Source organism: Mixophyes fleayi, chromosome 4 (genome assembly GCF_038048845.1).
Source record: "Mixophyes fleayi isolate aMixFle1 chromosome 4, aMixFle1.hap1, whole genome shotgun sequence".
Classification (NCBI taxonomy): domain Eukaryota; kingdom Metazoa; phylum Chordata; class Amphibia; order Anura; family Limnodynastidae; genus Mixophyes; species Mixophyes fleayi.
In genome coordinates this window covers 250,355,816-250,380,690 of record NC_134405.1, presented here as the reverse complement: position 1 = coordinate 250,380,690, position 24,875 = coordinate 250,355,816, and the positions used below count along the sequence as shown (strand labels likewise).

The following is a 24,875-nucleotide window of genomic DNA, read 5'->3' as shown; positions in this document are numbered from 1 at the left end:
ACTGAAGACAACACCTGCTTGACTCCTTCATTCAAGTGACACCAGAGCTTCCAGGGGATATTTGAGGCACCATCCCTCCCAGATGCTGATCATTCCCAGTATTTGGTGAGCAGCTCAAGTTGCACTGACACTGTAAGGGGCTGGCTAGGGATAGGGCTAGAGCACAGGCTGATCTCTTCTCTCAGCCTCTCACAGGCAGCACTCAGCGTGAGCTTTAAATAAGACAGGACAATGTGCACAGAACTCCTCAACAGGCTGGTCACACTGGGGCTGGTGTTTGCAAGCTTTGATGCCGTTTATGGGACAGATGCCACCGACCTGCCTGAAAGCAACCAAGAAGGAGGCAAGGTGATGGCTAATCTGAAAGGACGACTTTCGCTGCAGAACACAGGTATGGTAAAGCATGGTGCACGCACATGACCTAATGCAACTTTTTAACGATATATCTGATCATGCTTGGGACTAGGTCACGTATGTAACGCTGTATGTTTTTATAAATAACATACATCATAACTAAATTGAATCTATATTTAGCACTTGGTTATAATTTCATCTAGCCACCATAATCCAAAATTTGTGTACGGAACATAGATTGTATGTAACTTTATAATGTACACTTCTATATATATATATATATATATATATATATATATATATATATATATATATATATATATATATATATACATATATACATATACATTAGATAGATAGATAGATAGATAGTGTATAGTTCTAGTTAAGTATCCACATATTGTTAAAAGAAGAACGTTATGATGTATCTGCATATTATTATATATACATATATAAAACCAGAACTCTTTTATATTTTCCAGATTTAATAGGCATTAAGTAGTATCATGACCCAAAAACTTTTATCTTAGGAATCCCTCACTGTTTATATATGACACTTTATTAAATGTTAATAACAAATACCACTGGAATGATATCATTGTTTGATGTTCACAAAAAAAGATGATCCATTTGTAATCATGTAATGTGCTATATTTACAGTAAGATAACACAGTGAGACACCGTGAGAAGCAAATATCTCCGAAATATTTTAAAAGAAAAGCTGTTTGAATAACTAATTTGTGGTGCTAAAATGCAACATGATGACAAGTGCTGTGATATGTAATGTGAGTGTGCTAGATACTATCTCCAGTTCTTGTGTAAAACCACGTGCAAAGTGTGCATAGCAGAGAAGGAATGTTACTCCAATCACATGGGGATTGCAGAGTTAATGTCTTCAACTCAGCGGATGAAAAAAAAACACACATCCCCAGACAGGCTGCAGTAGTAAATATATTGGTGTTTTGTCTGAAAGGACCAAGGCTGAGATCTTTTACAAGAAATGCCCTGTCTGATGCTTAGCAAACATGTCAGTGAAATCCAGGTTGCCAATTTGGGTAACACTAGTACTTTGAGGTGATTGGTAGATGCCCAAGAAACCATTTTGCACAGAAAGGTTGTACTGTAAAGACTATCCTAAGTGTATTGGTATGTGCTGATTTTTTAAATTATAATTTGCATATTTACATAACCCAATTTTTATAAGTATTTAAAATACTGTTTTAGACATGTAATGTGCTTTTCATTTGAGCTTTACACTATGTATTTCTTTGCAGTTTTCCCCTAGGGGAATGATGCATTACCTCTGTGGTTTACAAAACCATGCATGATTGTGCCTCAGTCAGGCAAAGTTACATTCCGAGCAAGCTAGGCTTGATAATGATTTATTCTGTTTACAAGCTACTGGCTTGCAGAGTGCCAAGTGAATAGTATTGTATGTGAAAGCTCCTGTTCTTGCTCCAAAGAGCTGACAATTAAAAATGAACGAAGTTGCTGCAACATTTCGCGCAAATCAAGTTTTGTGGCTGAACATGCAAAGTTCGGATGGTACAATCTTTGAGTTCCACGCTTGCTTCGTCATTCTATACCATTCCACACTGCATTTGTACTTTTGCATTTTGTGGAATTTATTGTACAGAGCTGAGACAACGATAGTCAATTCATTCTGCTGTGGTTGCATTAGGACAGCAAACATTGAATGCCATGTTCTGCCTACAGAATATACTAAATTTTGGCGACAAATGTGGAACATAGCGAATATTTTGCAGAACAGTTTTCAAAATTTAATTTATCCCTGCTGACAATCTTTTGGTTTTCTTTACTTTTTCTGTTTGTTAAAATATAGTTAAGTTAAGAGGGATCAACTAAGAATTGAGAAAGTTACTATAAGTTCACTAAGTGATCAGGGCTACAGTGAAGACAGTATAAATCACTTCACAAGGGAGTGTAAAAAAGTTTCTTAAACTTTACAAGCTGTGATACATTTGTTAAATACTAGTACTAATATATATACACCAATGTGTTTGTGTGTGTGTGACTATATATAGACACACACTTGCCTTGCCCTAAAATAAAATAAATTGCGTTGTGGCCTCATATAACGTCTAATATCCTTATCATTTACACTAGGGAGCGCAATATGCCTTGAATAAACCATTGCTTTGATTATAATGGTTGTAAAGTAACTAATCTAAACATTCATATACTCTACTAGTAATAAAGCAACAGTCAGTGTTTGTTTGTGGCACTGTTAACTTCTAAACTTTTATTGTAGAGTATATAGTGCCAAAATTTTACTCAGCACTTTGCAGTAACTGAATGTTTTTTCATTTACATAATTCCTTTCCTGTAATGGAGCTTACAATCTATCTCCACATCACAGGCACAGAAATGTGCATGTACATACTAGGGGCAATTTAATGAGAAGCCTATTAACTTACCAGTACACTTTTGGACAAGGGGAAGAAGCTGGAGAACTTGGAAGAATCTCTCAGGAATATGGGAAGGACATACAACCTCCATGCAGATAGCAACCTGGACAGCCAAAGGCCCCTATCATTAATTTACTGACCTTATTCCCCCCTCCGTTACCTTACTGTACTTTATATATGTTCAGAATACTATCTAAATAAAGAATAGTTCTTATATGCATAAAAGTATAGTACTTATGTATTGTATGCAATTAGTTAACAGTGATCAATATTTTGGCATGTGTGTGTGTAAAGTCAGTATCAAATATATGATTATCACAATATTATCAACAATAGAGTAAACGTTATTTGCAATAGAGAAAGAAGTACAGTATAAATATCTCCGCTCACTTGTTTCACCTTTACAGATACCATTGAGTTACAAGTTAGTGAATCATATGCCTCAAGGATAAATGAAATATGCAATTGTCATTCATTTTGTAATGCTCCTCATTATGCAAAGCAGTGTGATGGTCACATTAAGACTTTGTATTGCACTTGCTGGAGTTACACACATGAAGACATATCAAGGGAAGCAAGTAAGGAAAACGCTCTTGAGCATTATACCATAATATTATATTAAAGTACACTTAGTGGCCACTTTATTAGTTTCAACTAGCTAATACAGAGATGCTCCCCCAATCCCCCATAATGTATACACATTTTCTTACAGATACTCAATTGGATTAAGATTTGCTAACCATAGAGAGCTCATCTTTTAGCCAAATTCCCATCCTTATGTCATAGAGAATTATCTCACTGATAACCCCATTCCACCTGAGTATACTGTAGCTATAAAGGGATGCCCCTAATGGGTAACAATATTCAAGTATCATGTTACATTTAAACATTGCTTTTCTGTATCAAGGGACCCAATGTTTTCCACAAAAACATTCCCAGCAGCATTACACAGCCTCCATCAACTCTAATTTTAGATACCTGGCTGGATGGATCTATGAACTGATGTAGTTTTTACCATATACTATCCTTCCCATCAGGGGGAAACAGCGTTATTCAGGATTCACCAAATCAGGCAATTATTAATGTTTATACTTTATGTTCATTAGCCAAATCTTCTTATTTTCACTGACAGCAATGGAACTTGATGGAATCATCTGCTGCCATACAACATCAGCCACAAGGTGCAATGAGATGCACATTGTTATATACACCGATCAGCCACAACACTAAAACGAGTGACAAGTGAATAACATTGATTATCTCAACGTCACCTGTCAATGGATGTGATAGATTAGGCAGCAAATGAACAGTCAGTTCTTGAAATTGATGTGTTTTACAAGGGCCAAATTAGGATGGCTGGATGACTGGGTCAGGGCATCTCCAACACGGCAGGTCTTGTGGGGTGTTCCTGGTATGCAGTGGTTACTACCTACCAAAATTGGTTCAAGGAAGGACAAGCCGTGAACTGGCGACAGGGTCAGAGGCTCATTGATGCACATGGGAAGCAAAGGCTAGCCCATCTAGTCCAGTCCCACAGAAGATCCACTGTAGCCCAAATTGCTGAAAAAGTTAATGCTGGCTATGATAGAAAGGTATGCTAAGTATGGGGCTGCGTAGCCACAGACCGGTCAGAGTGCCCATGCTGACCCCTGAAAACACCTACAACGTGCATGTGAGCTCCAGAACTGAACCATGGAGCAATAGAAGAAGGTGGCCCAGTGTGATGAATCACGTCTTCTTTTACATCATGTCGATGGCTGGGTGCATGTGCATCGTATACCTGGAGAAGAGATGGCACCAGGATGCACTAAGGGACGAAGGCAAGCTGTTGGAGGCAGTGTGATGCTCTGGGCAATGATCTTCTGGGAAACCTTTGGTTCTGGCATTCATGTGGATGTTATTTTGACACGTAGCACCTACCTAAACATTGTTGCAGATCAAGTAACCCCTTCATAGCACCGGTATTTCCTGAAGGCAGTGGTCTCTTTTAGCAGAATAATGTGCCCTGCCAGACTGCAAAAATGATTCAGGAATGGTTTTAAGAGCATGACAAAGAGTTCAGGCGTTGACTTGGCCTCCAAATTCCCCAGATCTCAATCCTATCGAGCATCTGTGGGATGCGCTGGAAAAACATGTCCAGGCCATGGAGGCCCCAACTCTCAATTTACAGGACTTAAAGGATCTGCTGCTAAGTCTTGGTGCCAGATACCACAGGACATGTTCAGTGGCCTTGTGGAGCCCAAGCCTCGATGGGTCAGAGCTGTTTTGGTGGCACAAGAGTGACCTATGCAACATTAGGCAGGTGGTTTTAATGTTGTGACTGATCTGTGTACATCTTTCAGCACCACTATTGTACTTATCTGTTACTTGACTGACTGTAGAGCATCTGTTACTCTGCAGAAGTCAGGTCAGCTTCCATATTTCCCTTATATTAGCCGTCTGTTTTCTGACAACAGGACCACTGTTGACTGGAAGTTATTTGGTTGGTGGTCCATTCTCAAACTACCCGTGTCCAGGGCCGGATTAAAGGAATGGAGGCCCCTGGGCTAAGGGGGCCTCCATTCCCCCAGTGAGCCCTCCCCCGTGAGCCCCCCCCTGTGAGCCGCCCACTGCCCACCACCCCAAGCGCTTACCTCTTTCTGTTGTCCTGTCACTGTAGTCCTTCCGCGGTGCACTGTAAGCTCCTTACTGTGGAGATCTTGTGAGAGTGAGACTCACGAGATCTCAGTAAGGAGATTACTGAGCGCCGCGGAAGGACAACAATGACGGGCTCAGTAGCATTGATTGGGCCGGAGGCACCCCTGCCCCAATCAATAATGCAGCTGAGCACTGTCAAGGGCCCCCTGGATGCCCGAGGCCCCTGGGCTGTAGGCCAGTTAGACCTCGGGTTAATCGGGCCCTGCCCGTGTCCAGACATACGTGAAACCCCCAGCAGTATTACTGTCTGTGAGACAGCATGTTTGGGGAACACTACAGTACAATGTCACATTCAAAGTCAAATCTTTTTTTCTCACCGATTTTCCTTCTACACAGGTGTGGTACACAGGCAAACATATTGTGTACAGTATCAGTAGCTGCCAATTTCATACCCACAAAGTCTCCTAACTTCAAAAGAAAGTTGCTTCCAAAATCTTCAACTACTTGGAATTGGTTTTGGTATACTAAAAAAATTTGTAGATAGTCCAACCCAGTTTGCTGTCCCCTTTAAAGAGGTAGCAACCCATTACAGGTACCTGAAATCTCTCAAACCAAGAAATATTGTCAAGAATAAGTAAAAAAAAGTTTTGAAGTTGCAATGCCACTAACCACTAGGTGGCAATGTAGAGACTTATCGCTCTATCTTTTGTAAAAATGTTTAGGCTATATTAGACTATAGTTTTTCATACAATACTTGTCTGGATATCTTATGTAAGTTATACATATTTAAAAAAATGTGATATGACATTTGTAAAAAAAAAAAAAAAAGGATGGAAAGGCATTCATGAAAATTACATGTTATTGTAATTATTATTTTTTTTTTAGCATTAATTGTGTTTATTAAGTGTTTATCAAATATATGGGGGTACAGAAAGCAAAATGATGGGGCGGGGGTTAAACTAAAAAAGGGAAAGACATTGGGGTACATAGTAGATTAGGAAGTTATTGTAATTATTAATGTGCATTTAACTAGGGTCAGAGCACCTTTTGCTTTCGATCTTCATCTCCTGCACATCAATGTTTCTCAGTTTTAAGAAAGTGGGAGTAGAACAACCTTTATTAATCAGATCATCACAATACTCACAGCACACAGCAATTCAGTGGGTGAGTGTACTGATCTTGTGGGAGACAGTAGTTACTCTGAAACAATAATGGGTGCTGGCTACACTTCCTGCACCAACTATTATGTCAGTCGTAGTGCAGTGAAGTCGAACCAGAGCTTCATTATTATGTTGGTGAGGACAGGGCTGCATCTTATAGGGATGTTTCATCATCTGAGAAGAGAAGCTTGAGATTGGATGGACTAGGGTCCTCCAACAGCACAGATCTGTGATTTGAGGCTTCTGTCAAACTTATGTGGGAAGATTGTGTTGTGAAACTCATCTATAAATTAAGAAAATGACGTGAGACCAAATTGTTATTTAGAGAATCGAGTTTTGAAGCTCTTTCAAGTTAGTCACTAGCAATAAATTTCACGACCAACAACTAAAAATAGACATTTTCAAAATTATTTATGCTAGAGAGGAAAAATAAGCAGACCATTTCCTACCAGTTGACTTCATGTGAGTATTGCTAGTTCCCACATTGTAAACAAGTTTGTGGAGTATGAAGCAAACTGGTACAAGTTTCAGAACTTAGAATTTTGGGAAATTATATCATCACTGTAAAGCAAAGAACAGGAAATTCTAAATGTTATTATGTGAGCAGATTGTAATATAGGGCCTAAATCATTAAGGAAAGTTAAGTAAAAAAATGAATAAGTAGTCTCCTGGACAAAACCATGTTACAATGCAAGGGGTGCAAATTAGTTTTCTATTTTGTACATAAGTTAAATACTGACTGTTTTTTCATGTAGTACACAATTACTTAATAGCTTATTTGTACACTGAAATTTAAAGTTGATATTTGTGTGTTACATGTAAAAACGGACAGTATTTAACTTGTGTGCAAAATAGAAAACTAATGAATCAGGACCATAGTAATCAAAATTGTACCGTTCACTTTTGTTTAGGGATTTTGTTGTTTTGTGGGAAAGTTGAACAAATAGATCAAAGTGTCAGTACAATCAGTGGATGAAATCATAGTGGATTCCTTATCTTTAGAAGCCCTTTTACCCTAATGCAATGCTTTATGATGTCTTCAATGCACCACTTATCCAAGTTATAGGATATGGCAGGAATATGTAGGTGGAACAAGTTGAAAGAGAAAACGCAATGCGCCATTAGTTTGCTGTACTGTGTTTTCAACGCCGCTATGCACCGTGTCACACAGTTTAATTCAAGTTTTATCATTATCAATATATTATCAATATATTAATTATAAGGCGCCACCGATTCTGTAGTGCCGGACATTCATCAAACAGATATGAAATACATGAATGAAATAAATATAATAACAGATACAATATATTAGGGTTCCCAGTAACAAAACATGGAGAGTTGTGTTAGTGAAAGAAAATGTCTTTACTATAGCAGAGAAGGGAAGGCCAGACACAGGTGAGCATGATCCAGCTCAAATGATGAGGGCTTAACCCCTAGCAGGCAGCAACAGCAGCATCTCTGGTAGCATAGAGGTATTGCAGACGTAATACAGAATGAAGGACAGAGTCCTAATATAGCCCCACTTTAAGAAGCGGATTCCAGACGCTCCACAAACTCAATTATAACTGTAGACGGAATATATTTTTGACAAATGGCATTGATGAAATCCAAGGTATTGTGGATTATGGGGTCATCAGAATTAAGAAGGGAGAAAGCATAAGTCTTTGGCTCCCCTCTGAAATTTATAACCATTAAACCTATTTGATTAAACGAGTCTGAAAAATAAATCGGAGATTCTTCAAATTGTTTCATACATAGTTGAAGAACTACAGAAAATTTGTCTCCATCAAAGAAAACTGGATGAGGGTCTGAAGATTCAGTTGAAGAGGCCTCTGGACACTGATTGGAAGAAGTCTGCGAAGAATCCCCCTCTGGCGCGGCAGAACAGGAGTCCCTGACTGCGACGTCAAGACTGGAGTCCCCCACTCAGAGGGCAGGACAGGACTCCTCCATTCAGAGGGCTGTAGAACAGAAAAATTTGGTTTGGGCACCTGACTCGGCAGGCTCGGGTTCAGCACACTTGGCAGAAGGCCGGGCTAGGCACTCAACTCGGCACTAAGAAGCACCTCTTGCTGAATAGCTCTTTGAGATACCTCTGGCCGAACAGCACATTAAGGCACCTCTGACTGAACAACACTTTGAGGCTCCTCTGACCGGATGGAGCCACGAGGCATCTCTGGATGAACAGCTCTATTAGGAATCTCTGGCTAAACAGTTCTATGAGGCATCTCTGGATAAACAGCACTTTGAGGCACCTCTGACCGAATAGAGCCTTGAGTCATTTCTAGCTGAACAGTACTGTAAGACATCTCTGGCTGGGCTGGCTGGAGGGACAGGACCCTCTCTGGAGCAGACTTGAGGGACAGGTTCCTCTCTGGAACAGGCTGGAGGATAGCTGTATTTAAATTAGATTTAGGAAGAAATACCAAGTTGATTTAGTTCTGAGAACCCTTGGGATAACCCGGAGGTGATTTGGGTCTATGCAATGGGCACTGCCCCAGGAAATGCTCTGGGCTGGCACAGGTAAGGCATATATGGTTGACCCTTCTGTGCGAGTTCCTCCTCAGACAAGTCAAGACCTGGCTATCCTGCTAGTTTTTAATACTCAGTAACAGGGGCCACAGGCACTAGTGCAGGTGCAGCACAATTAGTAGGTGTACAAAGTAAAGTCTCAGCAGGATGTACTGTGGTCAGGATATTTTCCCTGAAAAAATAATTTGTTGCTCTTGAACTGGTATTTGACCTGTAACCACACAGCTTGGAAACAGGAAGCTGTTTAAGTAACTCTTGCAATAATGCAAACACCTGAGTTATCTAAGTACAGAAATGTAAAATGTCTACCTGGAGCACCTGAAAGAGAGGAATCTCAGAAGAGATAGTAGCAGACATGGTTTTCATGTTCATATTCCAACAAATTGGGAACCCCTGTCCCAGAGCAGGGACTGTGCGACTTGCAGGCTCTAATTGTTTTAGGCCAGTTCGTATGTTTGGTTTCAGAGTAACACAACCATGGAGAGTTGTGTTAGTGAAGCAAAATGTCTATATTATAGCAGAAATACATGGGAAGGCCAAACACAGGTGAGCATGATCCAGCTCACATGATGAGTACTTATCCCCTAGCAGGCAAAGAGAACAGTCCAGGTACAACAGCAGCACTTCTGCCAACACAGAGGTACTGCAGGCCTAATACAGAATGAAGGACATAGTAAGACACATATGTATAATCAGAAGCTAACAAAGCTATCATGGTTACTGGTACAAATTCCATGCATTGAGTAAAAAACAGTAAGAATTTCAGATTAATGCAGGACAACAGGGACGTAGAGGTAGACAGAAAGTTCTACAATTCTAGAGGGAGAGAATAATGAGAGGCAGTATAAGCAAATGGGATAAGAATGGATGTTGTGAATGGAGGAAATAGAGGGAGTGGGCATGACGGTCTATGAGGAAGTAGGATTAGGCACCCATGCAGAGGTGGGTTTTGAGGGAGCCTCTGAAGGAATGTAGGTTTGGGTAGAGTCTGGAAGGGCGAGGAATATATGGGGAGCAGTGCAGGAGAAGTCTTGGAGACTGGAATGGGAAGAGGGGAAGAGAGTTGAACGTAATGAGGTCTGAGATGTATGGAGGTGAAGCATCAGTGAGTGCTTTGTAGATTAGAGCGAGCAGCTTGAACTGTATTATAGAGGGAATGGGTAACCAGTGAAGGGATTTACTGAGTGGGACAGCTGATGAGGAAAGGAAGATTAGTCTAGCTGCAGCATTCAGGATGGATTGTAGGGGAGAAATGTAAGTGAGGGGAAGTCCAGATTACAGTAGTCAGTGCAAGAAATGATATGTGAGTGGACCAAGTTAATTCCTGAGAGAGGAATGGGCATATTTTGCCAATTTTGTAGAGTGAGAGACAACAGAACTGAAAGAGGGACGGAATGTGAGGTGTGAACTTTAGGGTGGAGTCGAGGATGACACCAAAACAGTGGGCGTGAAGCAAAAAGGAAGATAGTTATATGGGAAGGGGTAGTGACATAAGCAGGGTAAAAGATAATGAGCTAAGATTTTGCATAATAAGTTTAAAGAAAAATTGGGTCATTCAGGTGGAGGTGGCAGAGAGGCAGTTGGACACACAGGATAGGAATGAGCATGAGAGGACAGGGGAGGAAAGTTAGATTTGGGTTCCAGGCCAAAGAAAAGTATAAGTTCACTGAGGGAGGAGGCAGAAGGAGTGGAATTCGGAAGTAGAGACACTGAAGAAGCAGCCTGAGAGGTAGGAGGCAAACCAAGAGACAGTGTCAGTAAGGCTGAGGGTGTCAAGGAGACGAGAGAAGTCAACAGTGTCAAAAGCAGTGGAGAGGTCAAAGAGTATGAAAAGGGAAAGGTGGCCCTTTGACTTACCTAGATGAGGTCATTGGTTCTTTTAGAGAGTACAGTTTTGTAAGAGTAAAGAGGGCAGAAGCCAGACTGGCGAGGGTCAGTAACGGAGTGGGAGGAGAGAAAGTAGGTCAAACAGTTGAAGACAAGTTCTTCAACAATTTGTGGAGCAAAGGGGAGTAGAGAAATGAGGCAGTATATGGAGAGAAAGGAATTACACTTTCTTCATCTGTAAAGAAGATTACTGTGCTCATGCTTTTATAAGGGCATTGCATTTATGTATAAGTTATTTTACACAATATGTATATCTATAGCTTATTATCTAATTATGTGATACTTCCAAGTTATTCTCTGCTCGATACTGACCCTTGACTCCCTGTCCCTGCCCCTGCAAGCTCTTAACCTCTTAACCTCCCCCACATGGTACTCCTAGTAAGACTCCCACTGGTCTTCTTAGTCCCCAGGTGTGAAAGGGGGAGGTGCCTGCCTGCATGTCCCCCCCCCCTTCCTGCTGCATGTGGATTTGAGTCAAACCTCTGGTGCTACTGAGGCCCCTCCGCCCCCTTTAAGGGAGGATATATCTACCTGTTGGCATCCAGCAGGAGGGAACAAAACCCTTTTGTGAAATAAAAGAAAAACGCAAGTTATTATTCAAGTGTCTTATTGGTAAAGCCAAGCAAACATTTTTCATAGTTTGACCACTTGATGTCACTATTCTTTTGAATAATCAGTATGCTTAAGCACAGCTCCTATTCATAGAATAAAATTTAAATATACACAGATCGAAAGTCTGATGTACATAATAAACAGAAATGTCAATTGAAAATAGAGAATATGGTTTCCATTTTAGCAATGGATTATCAACTTGGTTTACTAGAGTTTATAGTTTCAAATTTTATAAAAGCGTTTTTAAGATGCTCACAGGTATAGCGTAGTGTATGTGTTATTTTTCTATACTTGGTTGAGACTTAAAACAGAATCACAAGCCAAACAAAAAAATATTTGGGATAGTAGAATATGGCTTGGTGTCTTGTGAGAACATGGAATTCTCCAACAGTTTGGTTTTTCTTACTAAAGAAATATTTGCTAAGTATAACAGCCAACTTCAGTACATGTAGGGTCACACTTCCTGGATGCTCCAGCAGATGCTTAAAACATACACTGCTCCCATAGGTCACAGGGTCAACATTTTGTAGAGTATTTGTTATCCTAAATTTACAACTCATTGTGCAATTACTAACCAGAGATGGGGGAGGATAAGAGGGATGTTTTCAAAACATTTATGTTACTAAGTTACTTAAATACTTCTTTACTCCTGTGACGTGACTGAGGAATAAATTTAGACAGCTTGGACGGTTCAGAGTGTGCTTTTACAGTATGGCAAAAGGTAAACCCATAATAATTTTTAAAATGTTCTATTATATGTAATCATATCAATTAGCAATATGGTCAATTAAAAAAATATGTTTTGATTATATTTATTGATTTTTCTTGATATTTATCCCTCTCGTCAATATGATGGTTAGTTATTTATTATAGCCTGCAGGTATCACATTTGCATTTGCTGTTCATGAAAACGTTTGGTCAGTAACTAAATTTTCTCCATAGACAGCACAATACTAAGGAAGCCGGACAGCATACTTTTCCATACAGTTCTAGGTAGAATTACATGTCTTGTTATACTGCATAAAATGAGTGGGTGTTTATCCTTAAATTTATATTGTTTTATGTAGAAATTATAAATGGGTAGCTGTTATATAACAATTGGTACTGATTCACACCTTTATGCTGTAGCCTTAAGTAAATAATATACCCTGGCACAGTCCATATTATGGTGGAGATCATTTAGCTAATATTTACGATAAGACAGCCGCTCTGTGAAACCTGCAGACACTGCTTGAATGGCATCTTTAATAATACATGACCTGATATCCAACGTCATTGATATGTACAATGAGGCAGTTGAATAACGAAACTGTACAAGTGGAATGTGAGAAGTTGAATGTGTTTCATGTTACTCTGGCTTTTAAGGGCAGAGGAATTTCTTATCACAAGACTTTAGAGTCCAAGAGGAAAAATAATTTACAGTCATTAAATTGGGGACAGATATAAGGTTACTTCTTCACATACCAGGATACAGAGTCATAACAATAAGGGGTGCAGCGACAATGGGGTCCACAGGTGAGGGAGCTCCACCAATGCCAAGTTTCCCCTTCCCCTCGTCCAAGCACCTCACTGCCTTTGAGGCTCCCGCTCTGCTCTCAAAAGCAGAACAGAGACCACTTCTGAGCAGTAAATGCATATGGGGCACATGCAACCAGACTGCGTTCGCTCAAACGGGGACCCTCACTCTGTTCTATTGGAGGCGAGAAAGGCAGCGTCGGAACCCTTCGCAAATTTTGCAATAGGGTTCAGCGATGCACTGTTTCACCATTGTCTGGATACGCACATATACTGTAACAACATAGTCTTTTTTTTACAGATGTTACAGCTACAGAAAGTTATTGGGTGCCACTTATTTGATTACTCCTGCATTCTAGTCAAATCAAGCTACTTAAGGTGTTAAAAAGGTTCTTGTCATGCATTTGGGCCATAGCCCAGGCCTCAACCACCAACCACTCCCCACTGTTACCCCCGGCAACCACCAACCACTCCCAACTGTCACTTCTCCTTCAAGAAATATATATATATTTTTTTAAAATCTTTATAAACACTTTTAACAATTAACAAATTAAATTAACAAATCAAAAACATCTTAGTATACCAAATTTCAGCCCTTTCTGAATTTTTTTTTCCACACACACTAAGAATTTAGTAGGTCAGTGTATAACTCCGCCCAGCAGGTGGCGCTGCTGCTTGGTTTTAATTTTTCCACACACAGACAGACTAACACACGCCACTAGACATTTATATTATAGATATTGTTGTTTTGAATATAGTGTTTGATTATAAAACAGATACATCTCCTGAAAGATTGTGTGGCAATGTAATGAAAATCACTTACTATCAGCTTTTTACTCAGTGTGCTAACAATTCAGTGTTGATCTCTTTTTTTGAGATTTGACCCAAGTCACCTCTTCAAATCCAAATACTAGCAAGAAATAAAGTACATTCAGCAGAAATGATGACAAGTACCAGGCAGCTGGTGGCCATCATTTTTGTTTAATGACTGAGTCTAATTTCCTTAGAAAAGAAGGATTATGTTTATAAGAAGAAACAGACGAACTACGTTTGTGCTGTTCAGTAAATATTCAATGTAGTCATAAAACGATTGCACACCTAGGTTGTTTACAAGCAGGAACTTGAGGAAATTCCTGAGGGATCTGATGGTAGTTGCTATTTGCGACTGACAGGTTTAATGCATTACATCTAGTATCTAATTTGTGTGTTAATATTACATACATCACGTTTTTTCTTTCTTATGTACTCATTATGGTACTTTTTAACACTGCTTTCTCTATGATCACAGTTGAAATCCAGCACTGTCTAGTCAGCGCTGGAGATGTGGGGTGTGGAGTCTTTGAATGCTTTGAGAACAATTCCTGTGAGATCCGGGGTCTACATGAAATCTGCATGACCTTCCTGCACAACGCTGGTAGATTTGATGCACAGGTAATTTAAAAATGACCCTTAAAAGTCTTCACCACAGAAGTTCATGTACTGAATAATTAATTGTAGAGGAGGAAATGGACCCTGTCTTATTCTGCCAGAGACAGCAACTGAAGTGTCTCTTTTCTAGTGCCTTACATAGATTAACATAAAATTTTTCTATTAGTAAATCTATCAACATGTTAGAACCCACTAACAGAGACTTCTGAGGCAAGAACTATGTTTTTTAAAAATTAATTATTTACATTTTCAAGTTTTCTAAAACCTGCTGAATGAGATTGTTGATACAGTTTGACTTATTTTACACACATCCCTGTAACAGGGTCATAGCTGGCCACTGGAGAACATCAGGTGCAAGGCAGATGGCCTCAGTCTAAGGTTGTTATTAATTAGTAGTAGTAGTAGTAGTAGTATTCTTTGTAAGGCACTGGCACACAATGTAGAACTGTAAATTTAAGGGAACACGATACAAACAAATCATGTATAATTTATTACAGTTCCCTGAGTGACTACACTTGATGTCCAATGGCAGGTGGAATGTCAAAAAGGGGCACTAGATATTTTGGATGAATTTGATTGAGGCTGGCCAAACACTCTTCACTATTGCTTACCATGCACTCTATGATATCGCCTGCCATACACTCTATTGCTGGGCACACAATCTCTAATATTGTCTGTTGCACATTTGATTTTGCCTGTCATTATCTACCAATTGGCCTGATATTGCAGTATGTATGGACTCCAAATGACGATAGTGATTCTGTAGAAACTGATGCTGGCAGAAGATGACGACTATAGTTGACCTGTGTGTGTGGCCATCTTCCAACCACACTGACAAGCCACAATGAAGGTTGAAGTTATCCGGCCGCATGACCAAAAAGCTGAAGCACTAGTTCTTGACCAATTTGACCACCCATTTGGCTTAATTGAATGTCAATCCTGTTTCTTTACTCTTGAGTCAAGCAACAGGACCGACCTGTGTGTGTGCACTTTAATTGGTGAACACACATCCCACCAAATAATACTCTCAAAACTAGCATAGCAGTTCAGTTTATCAAACCTCTATCTTAGACTGACCACATATAGCTACTACAGGAATGTTTACATATTTACCTGAAGGCCAACCCCTGTCTAATACTGTATCACAGGTTTGGTCAAATAAAAGTGTCAACCAATACAACCAGCCAAGTCATTTCAATTTTCTTTAAATTACAAACCTATATACTCTCTAGTAACAATAGAAAAAATAACCTATGCGTGGAAAGTCTAAGCTTACTTTGAAGACCCTGAACAGAAAATATCAATTTAGATAAATACATTTGTTTTATTTAGGAGTGTGTATGACACCACAATCTTTACACTTCAGTTTGACAGGAGTCTGAAATCGTTACTCTGTGTTTTGGAAGATCCTATCCCTTCAAATTCTCAGTTTGCGTGCACACCTCTCTTCACATCATGAAACTGCCTTTGTCATAGGCAGCCCTGCTATTCCTAATGTAATTACATAAACGGGCAGGTCACTGTTCCCCATACTTGTGTTCAGAAATACTTGGTGCTGCTGTGACAATTCTGGTCTAGTTGGCTACATTTTGTTCTATTCCCACCCAATTCAAAACTGGAAGCACACAAATGGGCATGAGAGGAAGATTGATAACAAAAAGGTGCTCCTAATCAAATGCACCATAACAAATACACTAACATGTCAGTCTTGTATGGAAAGACAATATACATTGTTCATGCATTGCAGGACTATTTACAGTCCAAGCAAAAGGTAATGAGCAACATAGGTTTAAGGGCTTCTTTAATTTTAGGATTATACCCCATATTAATTTGTTCCCTTTATGGAGCCTTTCTAAGGGTACTGAGTATTGATTGGTTGGCAACTCATTATTGTGTCCCCTATCAGTTTGTTTGCAGGTAGAGTCAATAATAGGGCAATATTCTCTCTATTTTCTAGTACTATGGGACAGTATTGCCTGTTTCTTATGGGTATTACCCTTATTTCATGTTTTTACTAACTGCTAAAATAATTCTTTAGAGAAGACAAATTTGTAGGATTGACATATTGTAGAATTATAATATTGCCTTTTATCTGTAACATTGTACAGAATTTTTTTTACTATTTTGTGCAAACGAGGACATAAATTCAACATGCATCATAGTAATTTAAAATGAAAGATGATGCTGCAACTGTTAAAGTAAATGTAAACACGTCAGCACCATGTAATAGCATCCTCTAAAATGATTCTGCCTGCAACTGTAGCCTGGAGAAGAGTGATAAAACTGTCATCACAAAGAGAGCTTTGTGTTCTTAACATAAAATACATTTGGCAAATCTGTTTGATGTTTAAATACCTGTTTTATGTGGAAATGACAGGTACTTTTAGACATTTTAAGTGAGAAACTTATAAAATAGACACTTGGGAATATAAGTTTTTTTAATTTGCATTCCAGGGGAAATCGTTTATCAAGGATGCACTGAAATGCAAAGCTCATGGACTGAGACACAAATTCAGTTGCATCAGCCGTAAGTGTCCTGCCATTAAAGAGATGGTGTACCAGCTACAGAAGGATTGCTATGCCAAGCATGACCTATGCTCTGCTGCCAAGGAAAATGTCCAAGTGATTGTGGAGATGATTCACTTCAAAGACCTCCTGTTACATGAGTAAGTGATGATGTCCACAAAGCATAGCAGTGCAGGGAGGTGGCATTTTATGATTATTAACTTCTTGGGCCTGATTCATTAAGGATCTTAACTTCAGAAACTTCTTATTTCAGTCTCCTGGACAAAACCATGTTACAATGCAAGGGGTGCAAATTAGTTTTCTGTTTTGCACATAACTTAAATACTGACTGTTTTTTCATGTAACATGGTTTTGTCCAGGAGACTTAAATAAGAAACTTCTTAATTTAAGATCCTTAATGAATCAGGCCCCCCTTGTCTTAATTACTTTTGCAAAACTGTAGATTGGAATATTAATGCATAACTATCACATGTAGAAGTGTCTGCTTTATTATATTTTTTTGTCAATTATTTTTAAAACTGTTATGAATGTATTTTGTTTCAAAGTAAAAGAATCTTTAAGATTTTGGATTATATTCATGTAATAAATATTGGTATATCATTGATATTTATTTGATAACATGGTGGAATGCGCACAAATGTGCTTCAGCCCATAGCACCCCATAAGATTATTTTCCTAGCACAGGTCAGTAAATAAAAGCTAACATCTGAATATTTGCTATGGGTTGTAACTCAATTGACCAGTGTCTTTTTCAACCTTACTATGTAACTGAGATAAAACTAGTTCCAATAAACAATTAAACTATTTCTAACAAAAACTAGAGTTGGAAACAGGTGAACAAAAGTATTAATTAACACTGTCTCCAATCATTGACATGTTTCATCACACATTTGTTTCTATGAACCATAAGCTCATGTCACTGACTTGAGCGGGAAGGATTTTCTCAGAGATTTGTGCAGCAAACATTTCTTGATTTTAAAGAAAGACATAACATTCATTCTGTGCTGAATCACAATTCATTTTTAGTTCACAAGTTTTATGAATATTCAACTTGGCAAATGCAATAGCTAATCAATAAAAACTCTTTTCAGTGCCTGCATATTTATTCATTTATGTTCTGACAGTGGTTAATACATTTGTATATTTTGTACTAGAAAGAATTTGGATTTCTAACTGGGCTTCCACATGTCCAGATTTTCGAAAGGAAATCAGTAGAGTTCATTCACTTCACAATTCTTGAATAAATGACAATTGTAATTGAGAAATCGAGCCTTCACAGATGTTCATTTTGTCTTTTTTGTCTGACACATTTATAGTTTGAGTAGCATTGCCTTGAAATAACTTAACCAGCCAGGGACCAGTGGGATCACGAAATGGTTTGTCTACTTTCTTATAGTCCAAGTCACCACTGAAAAGTCAGAATGCTTGTTTTACTACAATTCAGTGGTTTTAACTTAGAGAAAAGGTCTACGCACATATTTTATACTTGAAACATTTTAGTTAGTTAGTGAAGGTAATGGCAAAAACACAACAATAAAATACTAAAATAAAATCAATGTACATATTCTCTGCTTAAAAGTTAATGCCACCCATAATGTATTTTTTTTTACAAACAAACCTACTCTTCCTAGCGTGCAGATATGAGTCCCACAGACAATATTGTAGATGCAGCATTGAAACGCTAGTGGGAGTGTGGTCTGAATTGCATAAATCCTTGACATGAGACCACCATAATTCCGCTAGTTAGTCATAAGATGGTTAATAGTAGAAAAAAACTTTTGCAAAGTAATATGCTGTAACAGAGCGCAACTTTTCCCTGTAAGAACTATTGAATATGGAATGATGTAATATCATCTTCAGGAGAGTTTCTATTTTTATGAAATAGATTCATAGAGGGTCATTTGTTCATTGCAAATTAGCGTATCACCATTAGCTCCTTTGTGCATGTGTTACACTTTGTGTGCACACCCCAGAGTTCAATGAAAGTGTCCTTCCATCCGCTTATTGATTATTTGCTGCACTTCCAGGGCCTGAGTTATAAAGGAAAGTAAGGCTAAAAAATGAGTAAATGTTCTCTGGGACAAACCATATTACAATGCAAGGGGTGCAAATTAATTTATTATTGTTTATTTTGCACATAAGTTAAATACTGGCTGTTTTTTCATTTAGCACACAAATTCTTGATAGCTTTATTTTTACACTGAAATTTAAAGTTGATTTAGGAGATGCCCTAACCTAACGATAAATCTGTCCCTACATATTAAATTTACCTCCACCTCCAATGCAGCATGGTTTTGCCCAGGTACAAAGTTACTCCTTTTTTATGCTTTGCTCTCCTTAGTGACTCAGGCTCCCAGTGTATATATTTTTTAAAGGTAAAAGGTACGATCAAAGCACCGCTTACTGCCCCATCTGGATTTACCCTCAATAAATTGAGAGTGTTACTTTATCCCAGGCATTTTTGATTAAGTAAAACCATCCAAATGTAATTAAATGTGCTTTTTGTTAAGACTACATTGATTTGCATTTGTTAGCATTGTGTTGTATAGAATATGACCCTTAAGCTAGGTACACACTACACGGTTTTCGTCCAGTAATCGGCTCAATCAGCCGACATACGAACGCTCGTTCAAAAGTCGAGTCAGTGTGTGCAGTGACCCTATGGTCGAAAGTCTGCCCAAAATGGACGATTGTCGCCTCATTTGGTTGGTCGTACCGTTTAATATTTTCGTTCCAATCTCGTTTCCGTTGTGTAGTGTGTATAAACTTCCGACCGATCCACAACAGTGAGTACGAAATTACAGTCATTGCTCACGACAACATGGTTGTAAAAAGTCACTAAAGGGACATCCGCTTTTCCCTTTATCGTCCTAAACAAGGCTAGTGTGTATGCAGTTCATGGACCGAGCGATCGGAACATCGATTGCATGTAAAATCGCTCGGCATAAAAAGTTGGTGGAAAATTCCGTAGTGTGTACCCATCTTTAGGGGCAGATTTACATTCCTGTGTTCTTCAGAAAAACAACGCGGGTGTGCATAATTACCATAAAATATCAGCAGATTTTATCTCGCAGCTCTATAGGCTGCAAGATAAAATCAGCATAGATTTTCTGAAAAATCCCACGTTTTTGTTTTTCGGAACAACGCAGGAAGATGAATCTGCCCTTTTAAGTGCTGTTTATGGAATATAAATATAGATCATATCATGTTTCTGTTGCATCATGCGTCATATAAGATTCTAAGGGTAAATTATGTAACCGTTTAGATTATTACAACAAATTTAGTAGTGGACTAGAGTACAATAGACAAAAATCCAGTTTTTCATGATGCAAATTATAATAATATATTTAAATATGTTCTTTCTTTAGGCCGTACGTTGATCTGGTCAACATTCTGCTTACCTGCGGGGATGAGGTGAAGGAAGCAATTACTCGCAGTGTGCAAGCTCAGTGTGCACAGAATTGGGGAAGCCTGTGTTACATTCTTAGCTTTTGCACGTCTGCAATGCAAGGAGATGGTACTGTTGGGTCTAGTGCCAGCCCTGGTAAAAAACAGGCAGATTCTGTTAAAGGAGACTCAAGCAAGCTACCCCGCAACCACAGTGATTCTTTATCTGATCTGGAAAGAGATAGTGCCAAATCCACCAAAAATGATAAAAATAACAAAGTACAGCCAAACACCCGTGGGAAGTCAGGCTCAAACAACAAAATAGCATTCAGTGCCACAGAGAGCTCTGATAAACCAGTTGGTTTATCCGATATCCGGAGGTGAAATTGTATCACCATCAGCTTCTCCTTTGTCCTTCCATTGAGAAGTCTATCATATCCCTTTCTATGGACATTCCAAGGCATTTACCATACAAGAGGGCAATGCTATACCTACAGTGCATTCCCAGATTCAGCAACTTTATGCCAGGCTCCTATGGAGAGGACGGAGCCGGTCTCTCTGACTCGCATAACTTAAACCCCTTCAGACCATTTCATCTACAAGAATTCTGACATTAGATATTATAATATGCACAATTACAATTGAAACCAATCCGCTATATTGGTGTAGTTGCTCCGATGATTAAAAATGTAAACCCAAGAAACCAAAAAGACAGTGTTACTACTAGAAATATGTTGAGTGTTTTTAAGCTATATTAAGTTTCACCAACAAAGCTGCTCTGTGGTAAAGAAACATTTTCTCCATGATCAGACATGGTTACTATTGTGTTCTTTAGAGCTATTTTTACTAACCCCAGCTAAAAATTACCCTTTTATGTATCATTTATAGCCGAACATACAACCACAGAATTCTACTTACAAGAGACTTTCCTATTTCCATGAATTTTGTTAAATAACACATGTATATAATATAATGACTTATACCTTCTGGCAAATGAATCCTTAAATGGACCTTCCTGCGTTGTCTTGTATGGATCAAATGCAGCCCTTAAAAGCACATTCTTTGCTGAATTATATGTCTTAATAGGAATAGGTCAGCAAGCACATGTTTATACCATGATACCTGGATCATCCTTAAGCTGAACAACTCTACAATAGTTGTCAACAGACATTTGGTCTCCTGTATTTAGAAAGCTATGGGTATAACACTTTATAGAGTAAACGAGTGACCACATAAGTATGTGTCCATACAAACAAAGCATTGAATGTCTTGTTCAACAGATCACCTCAGCATGCATCATATCAAATTATTCTTTCATATTACAAGGATATATTTCCTTATCTTTATATATTGAATGTGTGTCTGTGTGTGTGTTTGTGTGTATGTGTATGCAATACATGTGTACATGTTTATGTGTGAATGTATACATGTATGTGTGCGTGTCTATACGTATATAGGCCCACACACTAAAACTGTGAGAGTTGGAGGCTTGGATGAAGTTAAATGTTTGTTTACATGTATATCTACTGGTTAATTTTTTTCATGATATTGTATATATTTCATGCTTCTATTTATTGTATTGTTTTCCTTTAACACAATAGTACATACATATATCTATACACATGCACGATGTGCACACACATCCCTTACTATACATGATGTACAAACACATATAGGTACACTGTTTCTGGCTCGGCCAATTTAAACAAACATCTTTCCCGCCTTGTGTTGTACATATTTTACGCCACTAGTAGTATATTTTGTTAAGCGACGTAATATGATTTTATGCAGTTCTGTAATGTTATTGGTGTCATAACACTTTATTTATTGCTATAATTATTTTATTATTAATAAACATGTTATGTTTAATCAGGCATTGTGTGTATGTGAACAATATGATTGAAAATTTCAAATTATTTTGTGGTATATGCCACTGCTATGTTTTTATAGTAAAGTAGATTAAAGCAATATAGCTCACCTATGTACTAGAGAGTGAATAACACAGTGTATCTTAAGGTAATAATTTTATCCTAGAACCAAACACTCTGGAGATGATTTGTTTTGTGAAATTTCATGTTTTCTGACATATTGCTCTTCACCAAATTTAAACTTGCAAAAATATACTATACAGCCTAGGTTTTCAACCTGTGATACTTGTACCTAAAGGAATACTTCAGACAGATTCAAGGGGTACTTCATTCTGTTAAATGTAACCTAATATCATATTACATTTACACTACTGATTAGTTGTGTATAAACGCATGGTATTTTTAAAACCTTTAATTGTATAAGAAGTGGCTTGGTTTAAATGCATTCAGATTAGGGGCTACTTGTAATGCATTTACACACAATATGGGGTAGTTTGTATAAATTAACATACTTTAGGGGGTACTTGGTAAACATTTACCATCACACATGTTTAAAAAAATATATGGATAAACCCTGATCTAGGGGAATGTTTTCCAAGCTACATTATAAAAAGAAATATCTTAGAGATTACTACCTGGAGTTGCAGTTACAAAAAAATTCAGATGACTTCCATTTTATTATTATCTTCTATTTAAAGAGCGCTGAAAGCAGTGTTGTACATTGAGAGAATGACACAAACAAATTACACACAATGACATGAAACAGAAGGTAAAGATGGCCCTGCCCAAATGAGCTTACAATCTAAAAGGTGTGGGTACCATGAGGTAGCGGTATAACAATTGTAGTTGCTGGTGGGCAAAATGTGAGGCAGTACCACTATCAGCCTCCATTAGTGAAGCAGTTATTGGCGACTTGCATTTCTATGCAGCTATTGGTGACGTGGTGTCACAGTAACAAGAAATTAAACTTGATTACCCGATTCTCTGATGGTCTGATCCCCGTGGCTGGGAACTGAGTGGAGCCGGAGCATGCTGGTCTCTACATGGTGCAGCGCTGAATCGGGTGTACATATTGGGGAAATCCAGAGGCGTTGATCTTAATCAAACCAGGTTGTTGGAAAACAAGGAAATAAGTTCCAGAGGTTAGAAAGTCACTTATTTCAAAGGACATAAAGATAGAAATAATTCACATCGAAGGGCAATGCACAGCACCACCATATGACAAAAGAAACTGTAAACTTACAAGTCCAGAGTCAATGTAAATTCATGAATAATTCAGTAATTCTTCCATATTGATATTGACTTGAAAACACCTGAGAGTTGAAACTTGGCGGGGCCAAGCTGTTTCTCCCTAAAAAACTCTGGACATCTATCTTTCAAGCTCCATTTCCAGCATCCTTGAGGCCCTACAGGATTTTACTGAGCGTTTACATCTGATGTTTCTGATAGGCAGATAACCTCTATTGTCTCTATGTGGGAGTGTTTTACCTGTTCATGTTTCTATTCTTTTTTGGAAGAAGAAATTTGTTTATAAAGAAAAGTGAGATAACATTTGAATTGTCAACCTAATAATACTGTCTACATTTCAGTTGCCGACCTAATAATACTGTCTACATTTCAGTTGCCGACCTAATAATACTGTCTACATTTCAGTTGCCGACCTAATAATACTGTCTACATTTCAGTTGCCGACCTAATAATACTGTCTACATTTCAGTTGCCGACCTAATAATACTGTCAATGTCATTATTGTTGACTTTCCAAACCGGCTGGTGCTAGCATGTCTGGTGCCCTCTGGATAAAATAAATTTGTGCTCTCCTCCTTTATACATTTTTTGCTCATTTAATAGTGCTTTTTCTTTTCATTCAAATCATATAATAAACTTTAATAAAGTAAGTAATACAAAAATATGTTAAATAGAAAACATGAATTGCTATATGAATAATATAAATGAAGACCATATATTCTTTTTAATAAAATTTTACATTTTTGGCAAATTAGTTTGGTTGTGCCCCCTACTGCATCACAGTGTCCGCTCCTTCATCACACTACTCACGTTCATCACATTGTGCACTGCTATCATACTGTGCCCCTTCAACATCACACCGTACACCATCATCATCACATTGTGCACCATTATCACACTGTGCCCCTTCAACATCACATTGTGCCCTCTTATGATTACACTCTGCCCCTTCAACATGACACAGTGCCCCTTCATCATCACACTGTGCATCCTAATAATCACACCCTGTTCCTTCAACATCACATTGTGCCCCTTCATCATCACATTGTGCCCCTTCAACATAACATTGCCACTTCATCATCACGCTGTGCCCAGTCATCTTCACACTGTCTACTTCAACATCACACTGTGTTCCTTCATCATCATACTGTTCACCCCATCCTTATCACACTGTGCCCCTACATCATCACATTGTGCCCCTTCATCATCACATTGTGACCTTTCACCATCACACTGTGCCCCTTCACCATCACACTGTGCCCCTTCATCATCACATTGTGCCCCTTCAACATA

General features: G+C 38.4%; 1 protein-coding gene across 1 annotated transcript; it reads left to right on the top strand.

The window, feature by feature from the left end:
• The first annotated feature begins 65 nt into the window (after nt 1-65).
• Nucleotides 66-22,340, top strand: STC2 (stanniocalcin 2). Its single transcript, XM_075209638.1, has 4 exons — nt 66-391; nt 14,415-14,557; nt 17,009-17,220; nt 20,449-22,340. The coding sequence occupies exons 1-4, from the start codon at nt 232-234 to the stop codon at nt 20,849-20,851; spliced, it is 918 nt and encodes a 305-aa protein (XP_075065739.1). The 5' UTR covers nt 66-231; the 3' UTR covers nt 20,852-22,340.
• The last annotated feature ends 2,535 nt before the right edge of the window (nt 22,341-24,875 follow it).

Bases quoted from the DNA above. Each gene is read 5' to 3' on its own strand.
- STC2 (XM_075209638.1), top strand. From the start codon at position 232: ATGTGCACAGAACTCCTCAACAGGCTGGTCACACTGGGGCTGGTGTTT. The intron at 392-14,414 runs GTATGGTAAAGC...CTATGATCACAG, and splicing joins ACTTTCGCTGCAGAACACAG to TTGAAATCCAGCACTGTCTA. The intron at 17,221-20,448 runs GTAAGTGATGAT...TTCTTTCTTTAG, and splicing joins AAAGACCTCCTGTTACATGA to GCCGTACGTTGATCTGGTCA.